General features: G+C 39.6%; 1 protein-coding gene and 1 long non-coding RNA gene across 10 annotated transcripts in view; one reads left to right on the forward strand and one right to left on the reverse strand.

Moving 5' to 3' along the window:
* The window catches only part of SPIDR (scaffold protein involved in DNA repair), a 196,027-nt gene that overhangs the window by 124,348 nt on the left and 49,317 nt on the right, over positions 1-22,362 (forward strand). For all 9 annotated transcript variants that reach the window (XR_009488378.1, XM_059860323.1, XM_059860305.1 and 6 more), the window contains 2 exons: positions 2,743-2,953; positions 4,716-4,966. Coding sequence is in view for 8 of the 9 variants with exons in the window: in XM_059860323.1 (XP_059716306.1) it covers positions 2,743-2,953; positions 4,716-4,966 (462 nt within the window). In the remaining variant the exon portion in view is untranslated. The remainder of the gene's footprint in view (positions 1-2,742; positions 2,954-4,715; positions 4,967-22,362) is intronic.
* LOC132334377 (uncharacterized) lies at positions 4,964-21,097 on the reverse strand. The gene is made up of 4 exons (XR_009488381.1): positions 21,052-21,097; positions 20,443-20,547; positions 10,649-10,764; positions 4,964-8,788 (listed from the first exon to the last, which is right to left on the reverse strand). It is a non-coding gene; the product is annotated as an uncharacterized LOC132334377 (long non-coding RNA).

Genomic DNA, 22,362 nt, shown 5'->3' on the forward strand with positions numbered 1-22,362 from the left:
TTTAATAATTCTCATATTGAAGAATAAAAATACATAAAACTTGGTAATAATGTAAATAAACAATACAATTATTCTATATATTGTATGCAAAATAAAAATAATTTCATGTTTTCCGTATATACATGTATGTATAAAATATTTCTATTTAGCTGTCTATCTGTACGCAAAATAGTGAGCTTATTAGAAACTTCCTTCTTATTTCTTTCATTTCCATTGGGATTAATTTCTATTTATTCCTGATTCTTATTATCGTGAGGTATCTGTTCATTGAGAAATAGGGAAGATTTAAGTACATGTATGTGAATATTCCTCTGATATAACTGAAGAATTACTGCTAAGTCTGTGCACATCTATACAGGTCTAAAACAAATGATTTCTTCAGGAGAGATTTTTTAGTGAACAAATTGCATTTAAGAAATGAGAGGCTTCTCCTGAAAGCATAAATATATATATTGTATACTATCTATATCTATATATAGATATAGATATCCCCATTTTTGCTTTGTGGAAATACCAAGTAGCCAGTAGTGCATGCATGACCCACGTAAAGATATGATGAAATAATGAGTCCTTCACTGGGAAAGCTCTTGGGGATTATAAAGGTACTCGAGACATGGAATGCATAAGCATAGCAAAACCAAGGTACACGTCATTTTGGGTATCAGTAAAACCTACCTGCCTTTAAAAAAAGACAAAAATCCTGATCACATGTCTGCTCAGGAAAATAAAAATAAAACCATAAACCTCAAAGTTTCTGCAAATGATTTGCTGCTAACGTCAGTGGTTTTTTTTAGAGAATGAGATGTTTTAGATCAAGCAAACATTCTTCTGACATTGGTGACGTAATGGTCTCGTGTTCAGAAAGATTTCCTGTTTACTTTGGATCTGAACACAGACATCTCAAGAAAGAAGGTGCTAAAATTTTCATTACACCTCTGCCTATAAAGACAGCCCAAACTGTTCTGAGATCTGTAGTAAATTTATATACATTTCTTTCTCTAGAAAAAAGTGGGTAAGTAACAGTTGAAAAATCTCATAAAATCAGAGTCTCAGTTTGCTGACCAAGCTAATTCCTCAGTTTTAATCCTGTAATGCAGAAAATTATCAGGCAATGTCAGTTTGGCAGCCTTGTGAGCTCTTTTCATGCTCTAAACTGGGAGCTTTGTTAGCAAATGCATCTGAAGTCAAGGGACTAGGTTTCCCTTAGAGGTGAGTGGTTTCTCCCCTAAATCTGGGGAGCTCACAGATGGCAATAAGGCTTCTTTGTGGTGAAGTTCATGCCTTAGTTTTATGCTGTAACTTTTCATTAATTTTCTGTTTCAAATAATTTCTGTGAGTGTTCACAGTAGAAGCAACACATCTTGTTCATAATTTATATTTAAATGTATCCTTTTTTCCCAGAGGCAGAGATCATCTGACTGTTGTTTTATTTTCCTAATTATAAAATAACAGAGATTATACTTAAAGCTTGCTGCATCTCTTCCTATGCCTTTGAAAATATGAATACATCAATCTCCCTTTAGCTATCCACTCTCTAAAGAGTGAAGGAGTCTGTTGTAAAACAGACCATGGTGAAGATCTGGTATGCACTGAGATCCGAAGTAAGTATATATGAGTGTTTCATTGTTTCATTTGCTTTTTAACTCTGTATGGTTATATTTTGAGAAACAATGTCACAGATGTGGACACTTGCTTCATCTCCATAATATAACTGCTGAGCAGTCTAGAGACTGAAGTGAATTCAGGTCAGCACAGCTTTGCTGCTGAGGCAGGAGGCATTGTTTGATGCCTTGGTGATAAAAATCTAATAGAAGAAAAATAGACTGTGGTAAAGTCACCAAGTGGATTTTGGTCTGTTTGGATGGTCTGTAGGAAATGAGATTACTGGTTGGTTTTTCATTAGATGTGTGTCCTGTGAGTATAAAAAGTGTACTTCTAAATGTGCGATTGTGATACCGGCATAAGAAAAACCCAACATCAGCACATGCTTTGGCATGAAATTATTGTGTGTTTAGAGGTTCTGCAAACGTTCTCTTAATCTGGTGGGTAAGAAATTGCTGCTTGTGGAGCTGTTAAGGAATTTACATTGGCACTCGAAGCCAAAACTGGACCTAGGAGAGCACATTTATGACAGTGACAAACACACAGGCAAGATAATATGCGTGTATTGTAAGAAAAACATAGGATTTTGCTGTTACAAAATTAGAGGAGGAAGGAGCATCTTGCTGCCAGCTGCATGAGACTGGATTTGGATTGGTGGGAAGCACTCACCAGAGGGGAATATCCTGCAAGGGTCAGTCTGAGTGGAGTGGGTCAGTGGTCTGAATTAACAACGAGCAGGTTTAATAGTCTCATTCATGGCTTTTGCCTCACTAACTGTATGCAGAGAGTCCTGGTGCTCCGGGTTCTGTGCTGACAGCACAGAGACACCACGTAGCACTTGTGTGAAGCCAGATGGGGCTCATGGGGCTTGGCAGCTCAGCTGCTTCCAGGTGTAACTTGTCCCTGGATGCAGTGGGTCTCCAATTGCCCAGGGCTATGCCTGAGCTAAGACGCTGATCCAAGCCGACTCTATCTGTGGCGTGGGTAATTTGCAAATTGGATAACACACCTCTGCAGTGTTTTAGTGGTAACTGTAGAAAAAAGGGGAGAGAAATGCAATTCAATACACATTTTAAAACAGTGCTTATCAGTAATTTAACTTGTAATGGATTTGATGCCACTTAAATTGTTTTCTTCCAGGCAAAAACTGCTTCTCCAAAATGCAGATGTTCCTGTTATCATGAACACCTACTTTAGTCAGAAGGTGCTACGCAGCAAACATTCAGAAGCCAGAGAGAAGACACATGGTCTTACAAAGATGCTTATCAGGAAGAATATTATATCTTTGGCACAGACTTTCAGACTTGATGACGTCGATGATAAGTTACACCAGGAATCTTCAGATAATCAGGTATGGTCCATTTGGTTCACAGTTAAGCACTTAGTAAGAAGTTAGTGAGCAGATGTTCGGAAATCATAAGAAAAACAAAAATTCTAAATTACTGACCTGTTTGGTTTCCCCTTTCATTTAGTCAAGACTGAATAATATACAGTGTTTACTTTAATAATATTTTCTTAGTGGAGGCTTTTGGTCCATCCAAAGGCTGAAGTGCTGTGAGGTTATTTTGCTGAAATCTCACTACTGTGCTAAATAGTAATTATAACTCGGTCTTTCATGGATTTTTCTCTTATTCTTTATAACTGAATAGCTAAAAAATAGCTGTTTTCTTCTAACTCACTCAAGATACTATTTAAAATAAATATTCCTTTTCCCTGTTCCTATGTTTTAACTCATTTGCTTATTGATCCTGTCCTTTCTTTAAAGCATCAATTGATACCATCACCCCCCATTCCCACCCCTTCAGTTTGTTTCCCTATTTTGACTTTATTTGTATTAAAATGACTACTGACTCTGCATTTCTGTAGCTGTGGTTGTACAAGCCGAGGTATTTTAAGAGATTTGTTTTCTTCACAGTGTGTGCCAGCACTTTCTGAAAGTAAGGCTCTTGTAAAAGCTTTATATTGGCTACCTAAATGATTCTTAATATTTGACAAGTTTGGCCCTTCAAGTTTGAAGAACCATGAGTGTCAACATTTTGTGTTTGCTTTATATATAATTCCCATTATAGGCCTGGGAATTAAAAAGTTACATAAATCAAATCCTAATTGAATTTCTTGCTTCAACTCTAACTTGTAAAAAGCTTCTACGGTGGTATTTGAAAACCAGAACAATTTACTTGTTCCCCTCATGGCTCCTAACAAACAAACCACTTCATTTAAAACTTGGTAGACAAGTTTTATTGCAACCACTTTGTAGACAAAGAGCAGTGTCGTACCACAATTTTCTTGTAAATACTGCAAATCCTCCTTCTTTATTGGTGTATAATACTTATGGCACAGTCGGTGATTCTCTGAAAACCTTTCTTTGCACACAGCTTTTTATAAAAACAGGTTTCATTGTGAAAACAGAAGTTTGGCTCATGCTGCAAAGGGTCTATATATATAGACCATGTTAGTCTATGCTTGCATACAGTCTTTATCAAGAGAGATTTATTTTAGAATTAAGATAAATTACCTTTCTCATTTAGATTAAGGCAAACTGTAGTATTCATGAAATTTATTTTGCAAGTTTGGAAGGTTTTATTAATAAAATATGTCTTGAAAGTAGTGAAAAAAGAAAATTTTGGCTTTAAAAGTTTTGTATTTTTCATTAATAATCTAATCCTTTAACACTGAAATATTTTCCATTGAAATGTGTAAGTCTGAGGACTAGCTTATTCCAATTTTATTAAAAGTCTGGAAGCATTCAAGATGAATTTTACCTGTTTTTTAAGAGAAGAATGGAACAGAACACCAAAACAAAACTCCATTCAAGAAAGAAAGAATCATAAGGGCTAATATCAGTTCTGTTTTCCTGCTGGTGTTGAGTTAGCTCAGTCCAGAGCACCAGTTAAATACAGGAGCACACCATGTGTGCAATTCTTTTGTGTGTTTATTGAAAATACACAATAAATAACTGGCCACTAGTCTGTAAGTTACTTTAGGAGCCGTAAGTATTTCAAAACTGACTTTGCACTTGCAACTTGATTTTTCATGATGGCATTTTCCTCTCTAGCTCTACATAATTTCATGGTTCTCTGGAATGTTTCTCTTAATGGGTTTTCCTTCACCAGGTTCCTTGTGCCCCACAAACCCATAACGGCGGTGATTCAAAACGGCATCCCTTAGCACTGAGTGCTGTTAATGATTCTCTGCTTGAAATGGTGGAAAGCCAGGGAGCAGTGGGATGGAGAGAAGTGCAGGTACAGGTCATTATCCAAAGGGTGTACTATTTGCCTTCAAGAGAAGGCTACAGAAGCCACACTCAAGGAAACAAGCTTCTTTGTGCAGCACCTGTCACGAATTCAGATCCACCAAATGCTAGGTGAGTAATGAGATGCATGAGAACTTTTTTGTTGAGGCTGTGATATATGAGAAACCAAAGAGGAGTGAGTTCAGAAATGTCATTCTTGGTTGTCAGCTCTTGGGGAGTAAGCACACTCAGCAAGGAAGGCATGGGGCTGTTGTTGGGCGTGGTGTAGTTCTTTAATAGGCATAGTGTGACAGAGAAGTAGTCCTGCCCAGAGAAGGGAAGGGTCTGTCTATAGTTTATGTCATCAACACATGACAGGAAGATTGAAAATTAATTAATGAGAAGTTAATTGAGAACATCATATACTGTTCCTTGAGTTTCACAGAATTGTTGTTACATCCCATTTGCCTATTTCAGTCTCTGGTATGCTCTGCTAGTGAGTTATGCTTGTGGTCTTTTGAAACACAGAAAAAATACATAGACACAGAAATGAAAGGCTTTTCTGTAATGAGGATTTTGCACAGATGCTATTAGAGAAACATAGGTGTATACTTCCATTGTGAACTGAAAAAAAGATCCTTTTGACTTCTGGAAATCTGGAGGCCACAGCAGTTAAGATTCCTCTGCAGTAAAAAGTGTTGTGGTGTCAAAACATAACCAGCAGTGCAGAAACATTACACGCAAACCTCATGGAACACACAGCTTTCAACCAGTTGTTTTAGCCTCTTATGTTTTAGTCTTTGCATCCTAACACTGTCCTGTTTACAGTGTAGGGAATCAAGAATTGGACCTTGTTTTCTTAAATACAAAAGATATGGCAAACAGTTTTCTTTTTTGACCAATACTGAACCATTGAATTCTTTCCTTCTTTTGTGATTCTCAAGGTTTGAGACCAAAGACTGATTTCAGTCTTTCTCAGCAGCCCTGGGTCTGAGATAGCTTTGTCTGTTAATGCATTTTCTTCCTTTGGTTTTGCACTAACTTTTGGTTCATGCTGGTTTAAAATATTGAAAGGCAAGATGTATCAGGTTTTTGGTTTTTTTTTTCCACTCAGGAAGATCATTGTAGTGAGTTATAGTGGAAGAGCTTGTATTAAGGTTCTAAGTTCAGCCTTTCAGGGTATAAGCAAACATTTCTTCCTGAAGAGTTTGGGACTTGAATGGAGATGTGCAATTAGTTTAACAGGTCCTGTTGAGAGCTCTTCAGATGTAATTTTCAATAGGCTCTGAAAGGTTTCTTCAAAGTTTTGAATAATTTGAGTTCCTCTAAGCCACCCTGCAGATGGATAGTGGTGTCCTCAATGGTCCTTCCCCTTGAGCTTTTGAAATACTAGAATCCTCTCAATTCTTGCTACCTTGTAAGCCTCTGGGTAATATACAGCACTCACTAATCAATAAAATTCCTCCAGAAGGAACTTAGGAAGACTATTCTTTCCTAAAATACTACCTCGGTCATCACCCACAGGAAAGTAATTATCAACAGCCTTGTCCCTGACATTTTTAGGAGCTCTTTTACATATAATAGTTACATTGAATATTATTTTTTAAAAAGTAATTGATACATCTTGTTGTCTGGACTCATTGCTTTGTATTTAATTCATTCTTAACAAAACATATATATATTTTTAAAACGTAAGATGAGAAGTACTTTACCAGCCCACATTAATATATGGCTTTGAGGACAGTACTCCTCAATGTAGATTTTCTTCCAGGGGGCTACATTTGATCAAATGTCAGGGCACCTGACAGACTGTTATTCAACCTGATTTTTTCTTTTCCAGCTCTTAACCAAAAGTACACTCAATTTGCAGTCTCACAATTTGAGGTAGTTAACCTGCCTGAGCCCACACCCTTCATAGGAATGGGGTGAAAGAAAACAGAAATCTCAGATTGCACTTGTTATGTCAAACATGAAATAGAAATAAAATTAAAAATGAGAGCTTGTTGCTTCTGCATATATGCTGTAGCTGGGTATTCTCATGTGCAGTTGTTAATCTGGTCTCTTGAAAGTTCCTCAAATTTCACAGAGCTCTCAGCTCAGAAAACAGCTTGTTTGTTGTTGTTCACAGCTATCAGACTGTGTTTTGGATCCTGAATCAAAAAAGCCAACCCACTTTCTCGTTTGCAAAGAGGAGAGGGAACACTTCTTTTACAGACTGAGGAATGAAAAACACCTCTTGCTGCTTTATCAGCTGCTATTTCCATGCCTGATAAACATCCACACAAGACTTCTCCTCTACCAAAAATGTCTGTGTCTGTCACCTGATAGTGAGCAAAAGGGTCCAACACCCTCTGGCAGTCCTTTAAACCAGCAATTGGCTTATTCTTTTGTAATAAAAAACCCTTACTGTCTTCCTTTTTAAATTTCTTTCTATGAAGTAAAACTGCCAGGAAAACAAGGTTTGTATTTTATGAGGCAAGATGAGTTAGATTATTCATTGTTTCATAGACAAAAATTTCTAAATAGATATCAAGATAGATTAATACCTAATGGATTCATATTTTAAACAGGCTGTTCTACTGCAAATCTTCTTTTGTAGCACTCCACAATAACCTAGATGCTTTTGTCACAGGGAAGCATAAAAACCACAACAAGCTGAAAAGAAGCATGAAATTAAACGTGGAGTAGGGGAAGTGATGCATTTGGTTCAAGGCATCCAGTTTCTAGTAAGAGAGTAGCAAATTGTGGGAGAAACCTCTATTTTGATCGTAAGGAAATGGATTAATTTAATTGATTAAAACTAACGCTTGTGAAACATAGAAACCAGAGGGCTGCCTATGTGCATCTAGCATTTACTGTTCATAAATACATGTGTGGAATATGGCCTTTTACTGATAGACAAAGGGATGTGCTTGAAGGGTTGAAGTTGGCTCAGCTGAAGTATTCAAAGCATTTTCCAAGGATGCTGAGAAATCTTTGCAGAGATTGAGGAGTTCTCCGGCTTCTGTTGTGCATAAATTGGATCCACATTCCCTGTGTTATTGTTGAAATATTTGCCTTTTCCCCCGTAACTAACTGCTCTCGCAAATGGACTTTTCATGCTGAAGGAGTTTCTTGGGGGGAAAAAAAAACCAGAAGAAAATATGACTCGCTGTGACTGTCTGCCCATTTCCAGCATTCCTGGCATACTTTCTGCTGCCTTTTCCCCTCTGATGGCAGAGAGATACTTTTGTTAATGACACAACACATGTTTGTCTAAACCCAATTGTTTTGATTCTTTTCTGAAAATGTCCTGGCTTACAAGTATGAGGATCCCAGAGAGACTTCTGTCAACCTGAGGAGCTCACTGGCTCAGAGGTGTCTGACTCACTGAGTCGGCCTTGTACTTTGTGTTCCTGGGATAAAGCAGTGTATAATTTGGATTTTGCTCCTGCCAGTATCTGTTTGTTTTGAGCAGGCCACGTGAGTTTAGTAAAAAATAGAGCTGGTCAGTTTTGTGCCTTAAAGGACAGGGCTGGGTGTGTGGTTGTCAGTGTAACTAAAATAGATGCACTTTTAGGACTATTAGGCAGTTAAACTGGTCAGAGCACTCGGAGGATTTGTGTGAGGAGGCTGGACAGAAAAGGGTGTTGTCATGAAGGAATAACTAACCACTGCTGGTAGAAAACAATGTTAGCTATAGTTGTGAATCCACACTTTAAAATCTATGGGTGACTAGACAAATTTTCCATTCACTTCTCTTGGCATGTTTTGACCTATTTCCTACCTGAACAAAGCCTGCTATAGCTTTCTATTCCAAGAACAAAAGAAAGACCATACATTTACTTTAAAAATTAGTGTGATCTGCATCTCTGCACTAGTCATCCGTAGTTCTTTCAGTTTTGCTCTTTGTTTTGTTTTCCATTTGCCAGATCACAGAGCAGTGGAAAAGTCTGCCACCATGCAAGCAGGACCCTGGGGGAGCAAAATATTTAGAAGAGATGAGGATTTGTTTGAGTGGCTGGAAGAAATAGAAGTGAGGAAAATCACATTTCTCTTTCTGAGCAGGCCCAAAGAAACATGAGAGTTGGTTGCTGTAATTCATTGTGGTCTAGCAAGTTGTTGCAAGTTTCTGAGTAGTCTGTTCATATGTAATTCTTTGTAAAACAGTTTTATTGGCAAGTGATAATCCTGTAGAACTAATGAATTTCTTAGTTGGATTTCCTTTCACCCCCCCCCCTTTTTCTTCATCCAGTGATCTTTGCTCTTTATCTTAACACAAATCTAGTAAATGAGTTAACCTGTCTAGCAACATGCACGACTAAAATGGAGTGTCAGATGCTGCAACTAGCATTCCAAGGAGATGGATTAATACATTGAAAAGTTGTCCCTCTGGTATGGAAAACATACCTTAAGTTTTATAAAACATATTGAAATCAACAACAACAACAACATAAAAAACTCTGGAGGTATTCTTTTTTTGAAAAGAGCCCAGATTGGAAAGGACTGTCGTGAAAGATCCATGTTCACAGATGCTAACATCTGTCAGAATGTTTTTTGTGGCTGACTTAAATCTGTTTACAGCATTCCATTTGTTTTTTGTGTTTTTTTCAACAAAACATTTTAAATGGAATGGTCATAAATGCAAGTTTTAAAAAATTACATTATGTTTCTGGGATGTGATTTTTCAAGTGGAAAATAAACAGGAAATAAGTAACTGAAATGCAGTAGAGAGTACTCCATAAACTAAAAGGTTTCTCTATTTTTTTCCTTTTTCAAGTCCTTCTCCGAAGTGAAGATACTGCTCTCAATATTCTTGCAAAGTAGTCTAATTGCTACTTGACAAACTTATAATAGTTCTCCTAATAGCTGTGGTTCCAGCTCTAGTGACTGGTTTCTGCTTTGAAGTCTCTCTCTGTTTTATTCACAGTAAAGACTCCCTGACACTTGGATTATTCCCTTTTGCCTCCACCCTGCCCTATTTGTAATTCTCAAACTGGAGCCACCAAAACAGAGTAAGGACAAAAGACTGTTGGAAAAACAGCCTTAGTATCACTCTGTCCAACTAATACTTTAAATTGTCTTATGTAGTTAATACTGTAGATTCCTCAGGCTGTTGTCTGGATAGCCCTGAAAGTCTGTTTTCCCTGCTGATGCTGCAGACAGCTAGATGGAACTTGGGCTACTTCCAGTGCCACCGTAGTACAACAATTTGTTAATTTGACATTGCTGTTTATTTTTCAGTGCTAAATATTTACATAACCTTATTCTGTCCAAGGGCAAGGTGAAAGCACTGTTATCTGATATACTCTGTACAAATGAAAAAAAAAGGACTCCTCAATGTACACCAGCGTTTTTTGTCCCCGTGCTGGGAATAGGCAATTAAACAATTTGCGGTTGTTCTAAAATTCGTCAGGGCAGTGGTAAAAAATGCTGGTACAGAAAAGAGACTCAAGAAGACGATAGCCAGCACAGACCACAAGTGTGACAGGGATTCCGTCTCCCTGGGAAGCAAATGGATAGGAATAGAAACCAACTATTAGAGGGCCAATAATGTGTGTGCAGGCTCCCGTATGCATCTAGCAAAAAGGAGACATTGGTTCCTTTATTTCCTCCATAGTCAAGTGCTTAGACTGATCAGTAAAGCACCCATGTGCTCACAGAAGGCAATCAGACATTCTTCAGGGTTTTTTTTTGGTCAAGAAGGAGGAGTAGCTCTACTAACTGATGTATGCCCCATGATGGAGAAATGGTAGAAATACCTGAGTAGCACAGAGAGACAGATAAATGCTATAGAAGCATCATTATGTAGAGCTGTGTATTCCCCACACTTACCTTGTAACCATGTGATTTCACCTCCCACCTCTGATGATCACATGCAGGGCTTTAGGAAGCTGGGGAAGATTTATTGCACCTGAAGACCTCATTTCCCACTGCTCTTTGCTTCATGGCTGTATGCACAGAATTAGTTGTGTTTGAGGGACTGTGTAAATGGTGAGAATGGGAAGAGTAATGTGGTCCCTGTACATTATCCTACAGTAGAGACCAGTCTAGGGAGAAAAAAGCAAACAATTTGAAAACTTAATTTGCTGGCCCTAGAGCCACAATCAAAGTATGTGCTGCTGTACATTGAGTGGTTTCAACACCCAATGTACAGCAGCACAACAGGAATAGTAATTTTCCAGCACCTGTTATTTGTCAAGAATTATTGTAGAATGGCCTACATAAAAGGTATGGAATCTCACCCTCGGCTTTGACCTTCCCCCTGAATTTTTGTATCTCTGAAAGGTACGTGGTTGATAGAACTGAGAGCAAAAATCTTCCATGTGTGTTTTGCACCTCTACATTTCACTGACTATACCACTTCCTGGAGGAAGTGTTAAAGTTGTGCTGAAGCTCTCAGAAACTTTTGTAAAAGTCAGATTGTGTCTCTGGAATTTGTTTTTCTTCTACCATCGTACCCAAAGGCAAGAGCCTTGAGCAGTGATAAATGTTATAAATGCCTGGCTGGAGGTGAGCTAGCAGTTGGGAAAGAAATTTAACCACCTGAATATTGCACAGAATTTCTTTGCCATTTGGCAAGTAAGCAGTCTTTTTATGCACAGTCTTAAGTATCTGCAGAGGTAGTGCATGTGCAGAAAAACAGCAGCGCAGATTTTATGTAATAGCAATTTTCCAAAATGGAAGGTTCTTAGAAATAAGCTTCTGTTGTGTGTAACAGATCACTATTCCTTGGAGAAGTATTACAAAGATACTCTTTTGGGGAAAAGGAGGTCTTGAGTCTCAAAGTGTCAGGAATACACAGTTCTGTCCAGATTATGGGTATACTCTAATAATTAAGACAGACTTTGAAAGGGAAAATATTGCTGAAACATAGGCCTGGACATCTATATTTTAAGCTCTTCTACACTTTCTTTTATACAATGCAAAAGATGAAGGTACAGCCAAACAATGCAAATAAAACAATGCTCCTCAGAGAAGACACTTAGTTCTTTCAGTAAGCATTGTGGTTTAAAATAGGTATGTAAGGTAAGTTATAAATGCAAGAAGGTTATCTAATGTTCACATGCCAGTCCTGACTAGTGGCTGCTAGTTTTGTTCCATTTCTCACAGCCAAAGGCAGTCAGCAGCATCACACTGGGTAGGGATCTGCTGTGCTGAAATCCTCAATCTCATTTCAGTTAATGTTTCAAGTCCCTCTTTGACTGAAGGGCACTTCACAGGGCTTGGAGAAGAACATGCTCCTCAAATGGGAAAAGTGATCAGCAAAGGCCTGGGATGACCTTACTGTATATTATAGTTCACAGCGTAAGGGTTTCAGTGGGTTGGCAGTTAAAAGAGATTGAGTTATTTTTTAATTTTAGTCCTACATTAAAAAAAATTGATCATTTAACTGATATATACTGCCTGATATTTGTTCAAACTGGTTTGTAACACGCTGGATATAGATAGTTGATTGGAGGTGTGTGTTTGCTTGAGTGCAGTGTGTACAGCATGCTTTACATGTGCCTGAGGCTAGGAGTGAATGCAAAGTGTACTTCAGAGATGTTTCACACTTTTGACAGGCTGAGAGGGCTGGGGCTGTTCAGCCTGGAGAAGAGAAAGCTCCAGGGAAGAACTTAGAGCAGCCTTCCAGGACATCAAGAGGCCTTGCAGGAAGGCTGCACAGGGACTTTTTACAAGGACATGCAGTGATGGGACAAGGGAGAATGACCTTAAACTGAAGAAATGTGAGTTAGATTAGATATTAGGAAAAAATTCTTTACTGTAAGGGTGCTGAGACACTGAAACAGTGTCTTGCCCAGAAAGATTGTGGATGACTCCTCCCTGGCAGTGTTCAGAAGCAGGTTGGATGGAGATGTGAGTAACCTGGTCTGCTGGAAGCTCTGGATTTCCTCTCTGAGCCAGCAGCTTTCCCCACTATTGAATTCAAATATGATCTAATCATGACAACTACAGATGTTCCTGTCTTTTTCCTGTAACAATGAGATTATGCATTTTCCACTGCCTCTGAACAAATGCCAAAATTTGTAAATTCTGTTTGACATGAGGAAAAATCTGCAAGGAAATTAATTGATTGGAACAAGTTAAATCACATCTTCAATATGGAGCTATAAATTAACTGGCTGTATTAACATAATGTAAGTGGGAAGTGGAAGACAATGTTAGCAAAGACACTCGGTGTCTAATCTTTCCAAAAGTGTTTTTAATTTCTTTATTTCTATTTAATTTAATGGTAAGTGGATATTTCCTTTCCAAGGGAGCTGAAAACTGCCAAAGCTTTCTTGCTGCATCTTGGGCTGTTTAGTCATACTTGAAAATATCTGGGTTAGGAGCTCATCTATACCTTGGTGCTTCTGTGTATCTGAATCACCTTTTTTATTTGGACTGCCAGGGTTTGTGGGAGAATCATAGCAATAACATCCTGAGAAAACAGGTATTTGAAGTGGCTGCATGAACAGGAAAATCAGTGTCTCTCAGGCTGTTTATGTTTCAGCAGTGCAAGTGGGAAGGGACTCTAGGAAGGTTGTGGATTTTTAAGAAATCAGTTGGAAATCAGCTTATATGTACAAGGACAAGGGGGAGAATTCAAAGCAAAAAGAGGTGTCACATCTGGTTTAGAGGTTGGAGCTTCAGCAAGTCAATGAATTGCAATCAGATAACTTCTTTTTAAGTGCTTGCAAGGGTTGCACCTCATAGGATAACCTCTGTATGCTAGATTTAGGAAACTCCTGCATAGACAAATGGGTTGCATCCTGTGATTTATTTGATCCCTGCTGAATTTGGCAGTGATCTGCCTGGTTGCAGTTGATGTTTGGGCAGTGCAAATCAGAAGAAATTAGAAAGTCATGTATTGAACAAAACCATGAGAAAGAATAATAATGATATTTGGAAATAAGATTCCTTTTTCTAAAAAAAAGATAAATGTACTTTTGGGTATTCCTAAACTTTTTTTGATGAAGAACCCCGAATTTCCTGATCAACCCTGTGTATAAAAGGATTTCCATTATAAAAATGAAAAATAAAAGCTAGGTATGATTATTACTTTTTGATTCAGGCTTGTGGTTAGCCTAGCATATTGGATAGCAAGCCAGCATGCCTGGCCTCCCTGCAAACACCTGAAGGGTTTGTCTCTGTCTGAGGTCACCTGCTGGAATCCATAGAAGCAGATGGTGGCAAAGTAACTGCTTTCATGATAAAACCATTTTAACAGAGCAGATAAACAGTCCAGTAGTCAAACCATAATGAAGATTTTGTGTATGCACAGTGTGGATTGATACAAATTGCTGACTGTTGTAGCACTTCAGTATCCTGATGTTTTGGTCTCAATTTGCAATCCTTAGTTCAGCAGTCAAATAATAATGAAGATTTTGTGCATGCGCTGTGTGGCTTGATAAAAATTGCTGATTGTTGTAGCACTGATGTTTTGGTCTCATTTTGCAATCCTTAGTTCCATGGAGTAGAAATACATGCTTTTTTTTCTCCTTTCCCCTATATGTCCTGGATAAACCTGTCTCTTTCCTTTTTCCCCCCCTGCAATTTAATTTTGTATTTGGCACAATAAAAACATAAGTACTGCAGTAAGTTTTGAGAGTGCACAGAAGTCCCGGGTATAAAGTGCTGTTAAATTCCGTGCCTGCGTGTTTTATTACAGCTGAATCTGTGGCAGCACAGCAAAGTGAAATTTCAGCAAAGCACGGGGATCTATTGCAAAGTCGAGCTGCGTTCAGTGCGGACTGACGCTTTTCTGTCCGTGGGTCAGTCCCTGGCTGAACAGACATTTCCTGCCTTTATCCAAGCGTTCCCTGGAAGGCCGGGGCCGGGGTTGCGAGAGGGCACACGTGGTGTGTGTGTGTGTGTGTGTGTCTGTCTGTCCCCGCGCATCCCTGCACACGCTGTTCAGTAAACAAGCGGGGGAACCAGAGCGGGCTGGTTCGGAGCAGCCCGTTCATTCACACGGAGCTCTTGGAAAGCGCTGCCTTTGCGCAGCCCTGACGTACGGGCTGAGGGAAGTGGAGAAGGCAGTATTTATGTTTTCATTAATGCTTTTTATAGCTGCGAGCCAGCTGCAGCTAGTTAGCATTAGCCTAGGACATCTATTAGCGTGCAGACCTCTTACGCAGGATAAAGGGCTTCTGATGGAAACTGAGTTGTTACTCATGGTCCTCCCGGCTGCGTGTTTACATGAAGGCTGTTTGTGCTGACATAGGATATATATATTAGAACAGCATGCACCTTTCTAAGGAGCAAGTTTTCCAGGATTCAAGAGGATTTTGTGTAAGGACTTCTAGTGTAGTAAACGCTGAGACTTGCACCTTTGAATGGCATATTGCTTGTTGAAGAACTGTTCTATTTAAATAATGCTCTGCAGCTATGCAGATGCTAAAATTATTTTCTGTTTGGCTTTTAGGATATATTGTGAATAAGCAGCATTCCTGCAAGTCTTGAACACACCAGTTTGGACTGTCAAAGTTATTGCTGTGAATGATGTAAGTGGCTGGCAGTAGCACTGGGTGAATTGTACCTAAGGGTTTGGTCTACAGAAATTGATGGCTCAGCTATCCTTCTGTCCTGAGGTTTCTCCCAGTTTTTGCTTTTATAATTTTTTCCCTCTCTTCTTTTGGCAGCCAGTTAGTCAGGAGGGTATTTAAAAATAAATAACAAAAGCGACTGTGAAAAAGAGAATGAGGAAGGCACGAGTTTTGTTTTTTAAGCTCCGGTAGGACAAGCACCACGGTCTCTGGTATTTGCATCAATAAGACAATTTCCTTTCCTGGTCAGTCAGGATTCCCCTTACAATTCTGACACTTCCATTCACCCAGGCAACCACAGAGATACTTAAAGAAAAGTAGGAAATTTTTTCTATACTCTGCTTTGCATTTCTGTAGAAGGTGTGGAATGAACTCGGCGCTTTCTCACAGATAATTTAGTCCTGCTAATAGTTAAAGCTTTGGAATGGAAAGTTTCAGTACTCTCTTCTCTCTCAAGTAGTTTTCTTCTTCTGAAAGTAGATTGTACTGAAGACCATCATCTCTATTCCTCTTCTTCCCGGGTCTTTTGCCGCTACTTGCAGTGTGTTCTACAGAGAGAAAAGATTCCTTCCGTGTGTTGTAAAACGATCTGAGCATGAATTTCCACTCCTCTTATCTTTGTCACAGTCCCACCAGTTGTCAGTGATGAACTCCTTTTAGTTGAGGGGAATTCAAACAGTTCACTGTAAAAAGCTTTGTTTGCCTCTTTAAGCCTAACCTCATGAAAGTGTTGATTACGTCAGCCATCATCATGTCAGAATTATACCTTTACGGTTCACAAAAAGAAGCTTTATAGTGCTATTCTTTTACATCTGCACGACAGAACCTGTGTGTGAAACTGCTGAGTAGCCCCACATGCCAGTGTAAACTCACATGGTTGAGCTATTGTCTTACCCAGACAAAAAGTCGGGTTATCTCCCAAAATTGAATCACTTCTAATCTTCTGTTCAGATAAATTTCCTCCACCCATCCATTTAGGTACACCACCCTTAATGATCCACTTGAGAAGAATGTGACAGGCTCTTGAAAGCCCTGTGAAAGGCAGCTCATGAATGATGTGTGTTCAGTGCCTACAGCCTTAGCCTCAAAATGCAGGTGGGAAAACTTATGTCGGCAGTATCTAGACTTCCCTACAAATCGTGTCTGCAATTTGGTTCTCTTTTGCCTTTACAAATGTGGTCAGGGCACAGTTCGTTCTAATTTCATAGTGAGCTGATCTTTTGAGGACCAGAAAGATAGTTTCTTACTCGGCAAATTCAAACTTTGATGTGCTCACATTCTTCCTTGTAATGCAAACCAGGAAAATTGTGCTGGAATGTTTTGCGCCATTCTTAAATCTGCTGGAAACTTGTTCAGTGTGACCTGACAGAAAACATTTTTTATTATTTTTACAATTCTGCTAAATGCTTCCTAAGCATTAGGGTTTTGTGCAGAAGGAAATGACCTATGCAGTGTCATCACATGCTGGCCCTTGGGCTTGGTTTGGACTTACTGTTCAGCCATTCAGGGTCCTTGCTCATTTGTTCCTCATGCTCTTGTGACTGAAGCGAAAACCTCTGCGCAAGAACTTAGTTGGAGGAATGTGGGTAATTGGGAAAAGCAGCTTCATCCAACCAAGTTTTCCCACAAACATGGCTGGGACAACCAGCACTGTGCTGCCAGCTTTGGGTGATGTGATCACAGATCATTGTGCCAGATACTGTATAGACCCTGTAGCCTAAAAAGCAATGTCTTTCTCCTCCAAATATTTGGCAAAAGTGTTTCTAGTGCTTTCTCAAAGTTCATGCTTCTGTGTCTTCTCACTAAACACAGCCAAATTTAACATAGCTAGATCCTGACTGCCCAGTCCTTTCCCCGAGTCAGTTGCCAGTTGTCTTTAATTTTTGGTTTTATTGTATGGCTAGTTTTTCCAACATGCAAAGAACATGTGTTTGAGGGCAAGGAGGCATTTTTAACCATGGCAAGACACGTGTTTACAGCATGGATTTTCCCATTCCTCAAATGCTGTCATAGTCTAGGATAGTACATAATTAGATCCTCTAACAAAGTGAAATCATTTTTACTAAATCTGGCAGATTTTTCACTTATTTTTTGGATGGATTTTTCTGATTGCTTGAGGACCATCTTTTTCTTGTCTGTTCTGTCCATAGGATCCTAATGAGGCACATGATATGTGGGAGGCATGGATAAGAGAGAGATAAAGCTGTAATTTCTGTCATCAGGCAGTACTGGGTTGACAACTACTAATTTTATCTAATCTATTCACCATATACCTTATTCCTTATGCTGAGTAATTGCCAGAAACTCCCTTCTTTGGCCCCTTTGCAAAACATTTAATGCATATTTTCTCTCTCTGTATGTGTCTGTATTGTGTTAGTGTATTTAATATCTGAGAAATAATTGTTTTGTCTGCTTGGAAAAAAGAAATTATTGTCATGGGGTTCAGTTGTACAAATGGAATGGATGCTGAAGAAGAGGGAGCTTTAAGGAGGTATTGGAATTGGAGACCTTGTTGGTGTGTTTTGGAAATTCATGCATACACAGTACAAATCAGTAAAGATAGGGCAACAGAAAAAATTAACTGTTGATTTCTGTAGATTATCTACATGGCCTCTTGTTCTTCACACACACACACACACATTTGTTCCATCCATCTGCTGAAATTTGCTAAAAGCATGTGAGCAGTCTAAGCAAGCTGCTGCATATCTCACGTGCCCAGTGTGATGGGGCATGAACCTGGTTAAGGTTTCTAGACATTCTGTTGTGGTTGGTACATGTGCCTATGGAAAAAGAAAAGATTATTCATGTGGTGCTATTTACCAGTGACAATTTTTCATTTCTGTTTTTATTTGGAAGTGCTGAGTTAAGATTTCAGATTAGTCTGAATTGATGGTCTCTGCTAAGATCAAAGTTACAGTGTCTATTGTCACTTCATGGTTTAACATGGAAAACTGTCAAATAGAAATGTTTTCTGTACCAGTGACAGACAATATCTGAACTACTCCCTTACTCTTTTGCCCCCTACCCCTCAGTTATCAGTGACCTCTAACTACCAGTTTCCTTCACCAGTTAAGTCCCATTTTCTCAGTCATCGACATTTAAAATCTAAAAGCTCAGATGTTTTTTCTCAGCAGTACTTCTAGTGTGAGCCTTTTCTTGCAATTAGTCAGGCTCACAGGTTTTCTTCATCCTGTTGTGAAGAAAATGTTGGCTGACCAGTCTTTTCCAAGTGAGGAAGGAGGAGGGAAGGCAAGATTGGAGGAGCATTTCCATACTGGGCATTTTAGGTTAAGCATGAATGTACAGAAAGGTGTTGAAATCTTGGGAGAAGCTGTAGGCAGTAAGTGAGAGTGATGGTCTTGTTGGGCAGCTTCCCATGGGAGTTGGCAGGATGGTGATTGGTCAAAGATGTGTAGGGTTAATTCTTTTAATGAGCAAGTGCTCAACTACGCTTCCAGTCACTGGCTCTCCTGGCTTGTGTCTGCTAAGCTATCCAGTAGGGAAGTGGAAAAATTAAAAAGAAATTCAAGGCAAGTTTTCTTTATTATGAAATTAGGACAATTTTCATTTTCAACATAATTAGTTCTGAAAACTCAGAATCTTCAACCCATGTCTGCCACTCCCTTCCTCCACTGCCCCAGCAATGCAGAAAAATGCAGATAATCACAGTTTCTGTCTTTGCTGAGGCTTACCTGTATGCAGAATTCTGGAGGAGATGAATGCCAAATACGTGGGGTGCACATTTAAACTCTGCTAATTTCCCACAGTAAAACTATTTTGTTATGCTCATCTGAAGGAATTTGAGTTTAGCTTGGGATTAGTAACAGAAACTTGTTCAGTGATATCTTGTCCGGTATTTTTCCCACCAAAAGATTCTTGAGTTACCTTTCATCTTCTGCTCCTGGCCTAGGGACTAAGAGTTCTCTATTCATCTTAGCAGCAGCTCTCAGTGGGTGTCACACACTTCCTGACAAACCCCTCTGCTTCTGAGAGCCGGAAGAGAGGGAAGACCACCACAGTGTGCATGTGGAGAGGGCAGGAATGCCAGTGCTGTAGGGGAGTGGAACAGAGGGGATGTTTGGGTGGGGGCCAGGGTGACCATGGGGAAATGGGACCCCATGGGAGACTGCTGTGCTGGCAGGGCTGAGCATATGTGCAGGCCCAGAGCGGGAGCCCAGAAAACATGTGGCTCCTGCTGTTGCTGAACCCCATGCTGCCAAGTCTCCATGGAGGCCTCTAGTGTGGGTTCAGTAGCTTCTGGCAGCCAGGGGCTCTCTGCATTGCTCATTTGTCCTTTGGCTAGAGCTTGCAAAGCACAGCTCCATCAACAGCTTATCACATGCTCTGCTCCTCTCCCTGAAGCTCTCCAGTAGCACATGCCCTTTCTCCTTTCCCCTACTTTGTGCTCTGCTTAGTGTGTGACCTGCTATTTCAGAGCACCCTCCAGTTTGCTTGGATTCTTATGGCGTGTAAATGCGCTCCCTTCCCAAAGAACTGAAAATCTCTTCTTCTTAAGACCTGACAATTAAGGTGATTACAAAATAGCTTGAGGGAGAATTAATTCATGTTACGTCACTGAGACCATGCAATGTCTCAGCAAAGACTAGTCCAGCTCCCAGGGAAGTGTGTTTGAAAGCATGTGTAGTGTTTGTGAGCTGGAAACAAGCCCTGCCTGTAGGTAGCCTGATATTTTTCCACTATGAAAAATTCTTGTGACCTTTTATTTGCAAAGCTGTTTCAACTCCATTGTTTGCTGTGGACGTTTGATGTTCAGAGGGGAATGCCCTCGAGGTGGGAAAATGCCTTGTTTTCTTTGGCAGCGGCTACAGCTGACTCTACCATGGAAACAGTTGGGGTTGGAAAGGGAGGAGCGGGAGAGAGATAAAGGATAGACTTTCCTCCTCCAGCCTGAGAGGTTCATGCCACCCCAAGCAGGAAATATTTCAAGATGCAGGACACAGGGCTGAAGTAAAGCTGTTCCCAAGCCATTCTCCCAAGCAGGGCATAAACCACACTGTTCCATAAACCACTGTTCCACGGTGAGGGCATCACATGATACTTTCCATGTGCATGAAGCAACGGGTGGGTGGCACTTACCTGTAGCCTGACCCGGGGCTGACAGAATTCCTCTTTCTTATCCAGCAGTGGGACTCAAATGTCCCCTGATTCAAACAGGACTGGTCTGCTCCAGCTGTGGGCCTGCTAATACAAATAGACATTCTCTAACCATATGTTGAGAGGCACAGGTGCAAAACACTCAAAAAAAGATATAATACCGGATTTCTGTGGAATATGTATGTGTGCTGAAAACTGAATGTGTCATCTGTTGATTTCAGAGTACTTAACCTTATCACCTTCAGATTCTAAACAGGAAGGTTTGGTAAGTCTTATCTATATCTGCTTGTGAATTATAAAAGAAAAACCCCAACCAATCCACAAGAACACAACTTAAGATGTGTGTGGGCTTATATATATGTTTATATTAATGAATGTTACATATAAATTCTGTGTTTACTCTTTCTAGGCCCATGTTTTTCTCCCAGAGCAGCACAGCCTGTTGAACTTTTGGTTTTTTGGATCAGGCAGTTCTTTCCATTTTCTGCTCTTTTATCAGCCATGAACTTCTATTTTCACAGCACAGACTCAACATCTCCATACTAGTTTGCAGCCAGTATATATATATATTAAAAGACTTTGAAATCTTACCTTTCTCTGTCTCTTTTCCCTGCTCAGTGTTATACAATAGAAAGAGATGAGTATTGCTAAATAGTTACTATTTGTTTGCAGAATTTATGTGGCATGTAAAACAAATAATTACACATCCAAGTAGTACTGGTACTCACAGCTTTTTCTCCTGCATACGCACATAAGGGATTTACACACTTGTAAGGTCATATTTTGCTTACATAAATGATCTTATCTTGCACCCTGTGCCGTGTGGCATTGCAAACATTGCAGGGAACACGAAAAATGTCAGTAGTATATACAAATCATTTTGGCATGTGGCATACAGTATAGACCAGTTGCAGAGCATGTGGAATAGGGCAGTACAGTCATTAGAATTTTATTCAGGAATTTGTATTTCTTTTGATTGTTTCACATTTAAAGTAGTTTGTTCATTCAGTGTGAATAAAAGGTTTCTCCAAACAATTAAAGTGAGTTGGGCTATGGAGGTGCTTCTCTGAAAGGAGCTGAGAAATAAAAAGAACCCCAAAAAGTAGCATTGGAGGAGGGAAGAGAGTCAAGGAATGTTGGGCAATGTGGGACCATGTTTTAAGAGGTTCTGCTAAAACTGCAACACTGCAGGAGTCACTGACACTCACCCCAAGGTGAGACCAGAGGGACCAGCATCTCCTATTCACCCTGTGGAGAAAACATGGAGAGAACACTGATTCTTGGATCTCATACAGGAAAATAAATCCCAGAATGTCTTAATCTGGGGGGACTGGGAAAGGGAGGATAGGAAGGAGATGTGGGAAAAGAAGAGGAGGAGATGAACATTCATCTTAGTTATTGTGGTTATAAAGGTGTGCCTAGCATACATTGATGGGGATTGGATTAGGTGGTAATTGAGTAACAATTAATTAATCAGATAATCATTAATTCTGACCAGATAATGAGGGAGGGTAGGAGAAACCATGTGTTTAAACAAAGGTGGTTTTAGTTGGGTGCAACTATCTGTTACTTAAGGGGGCTGGAGGGATGGAGCAACTGAACCTTGCCATCTTTGTCAAGAAATCTTTCAAACACCAATTTAGCCATTTTTTCGTAGTGGATTGATCCAAGATTTGGTCCTGATTCCTTTTTACCCCATCCTCTACTCTCTCAGAGATTGTATGCACCTTCATTGCTGAAGCCTGTGGGTTGCTGGGCTTTTCCCACTGGAGAGAGAAACACATCTCTCCATGTTACTCTCTTAAGTTGATACAAACCACTGGCAAAGAGTAAGTCATTCTTAATAAATAACTGAACCCTCTCTTGAATAAAAGAACATTTTAAGCTTATCTAGGTATGTTA

This window comes from Haemorhous mexicanus, chromosome 1 (genome assembly GCF_027477595.1).
Source record: "Haemorhous mexicanus isolate bHaeMex1 chromosome 1, bHaeMex1.pri, whole genome shotgun sequence".
NCBI lineage: Eukaryota > Metazoa > Chordata > Aves > Passeriformes > Fringillidae > Haemorhous > Haemorhous mexicanus.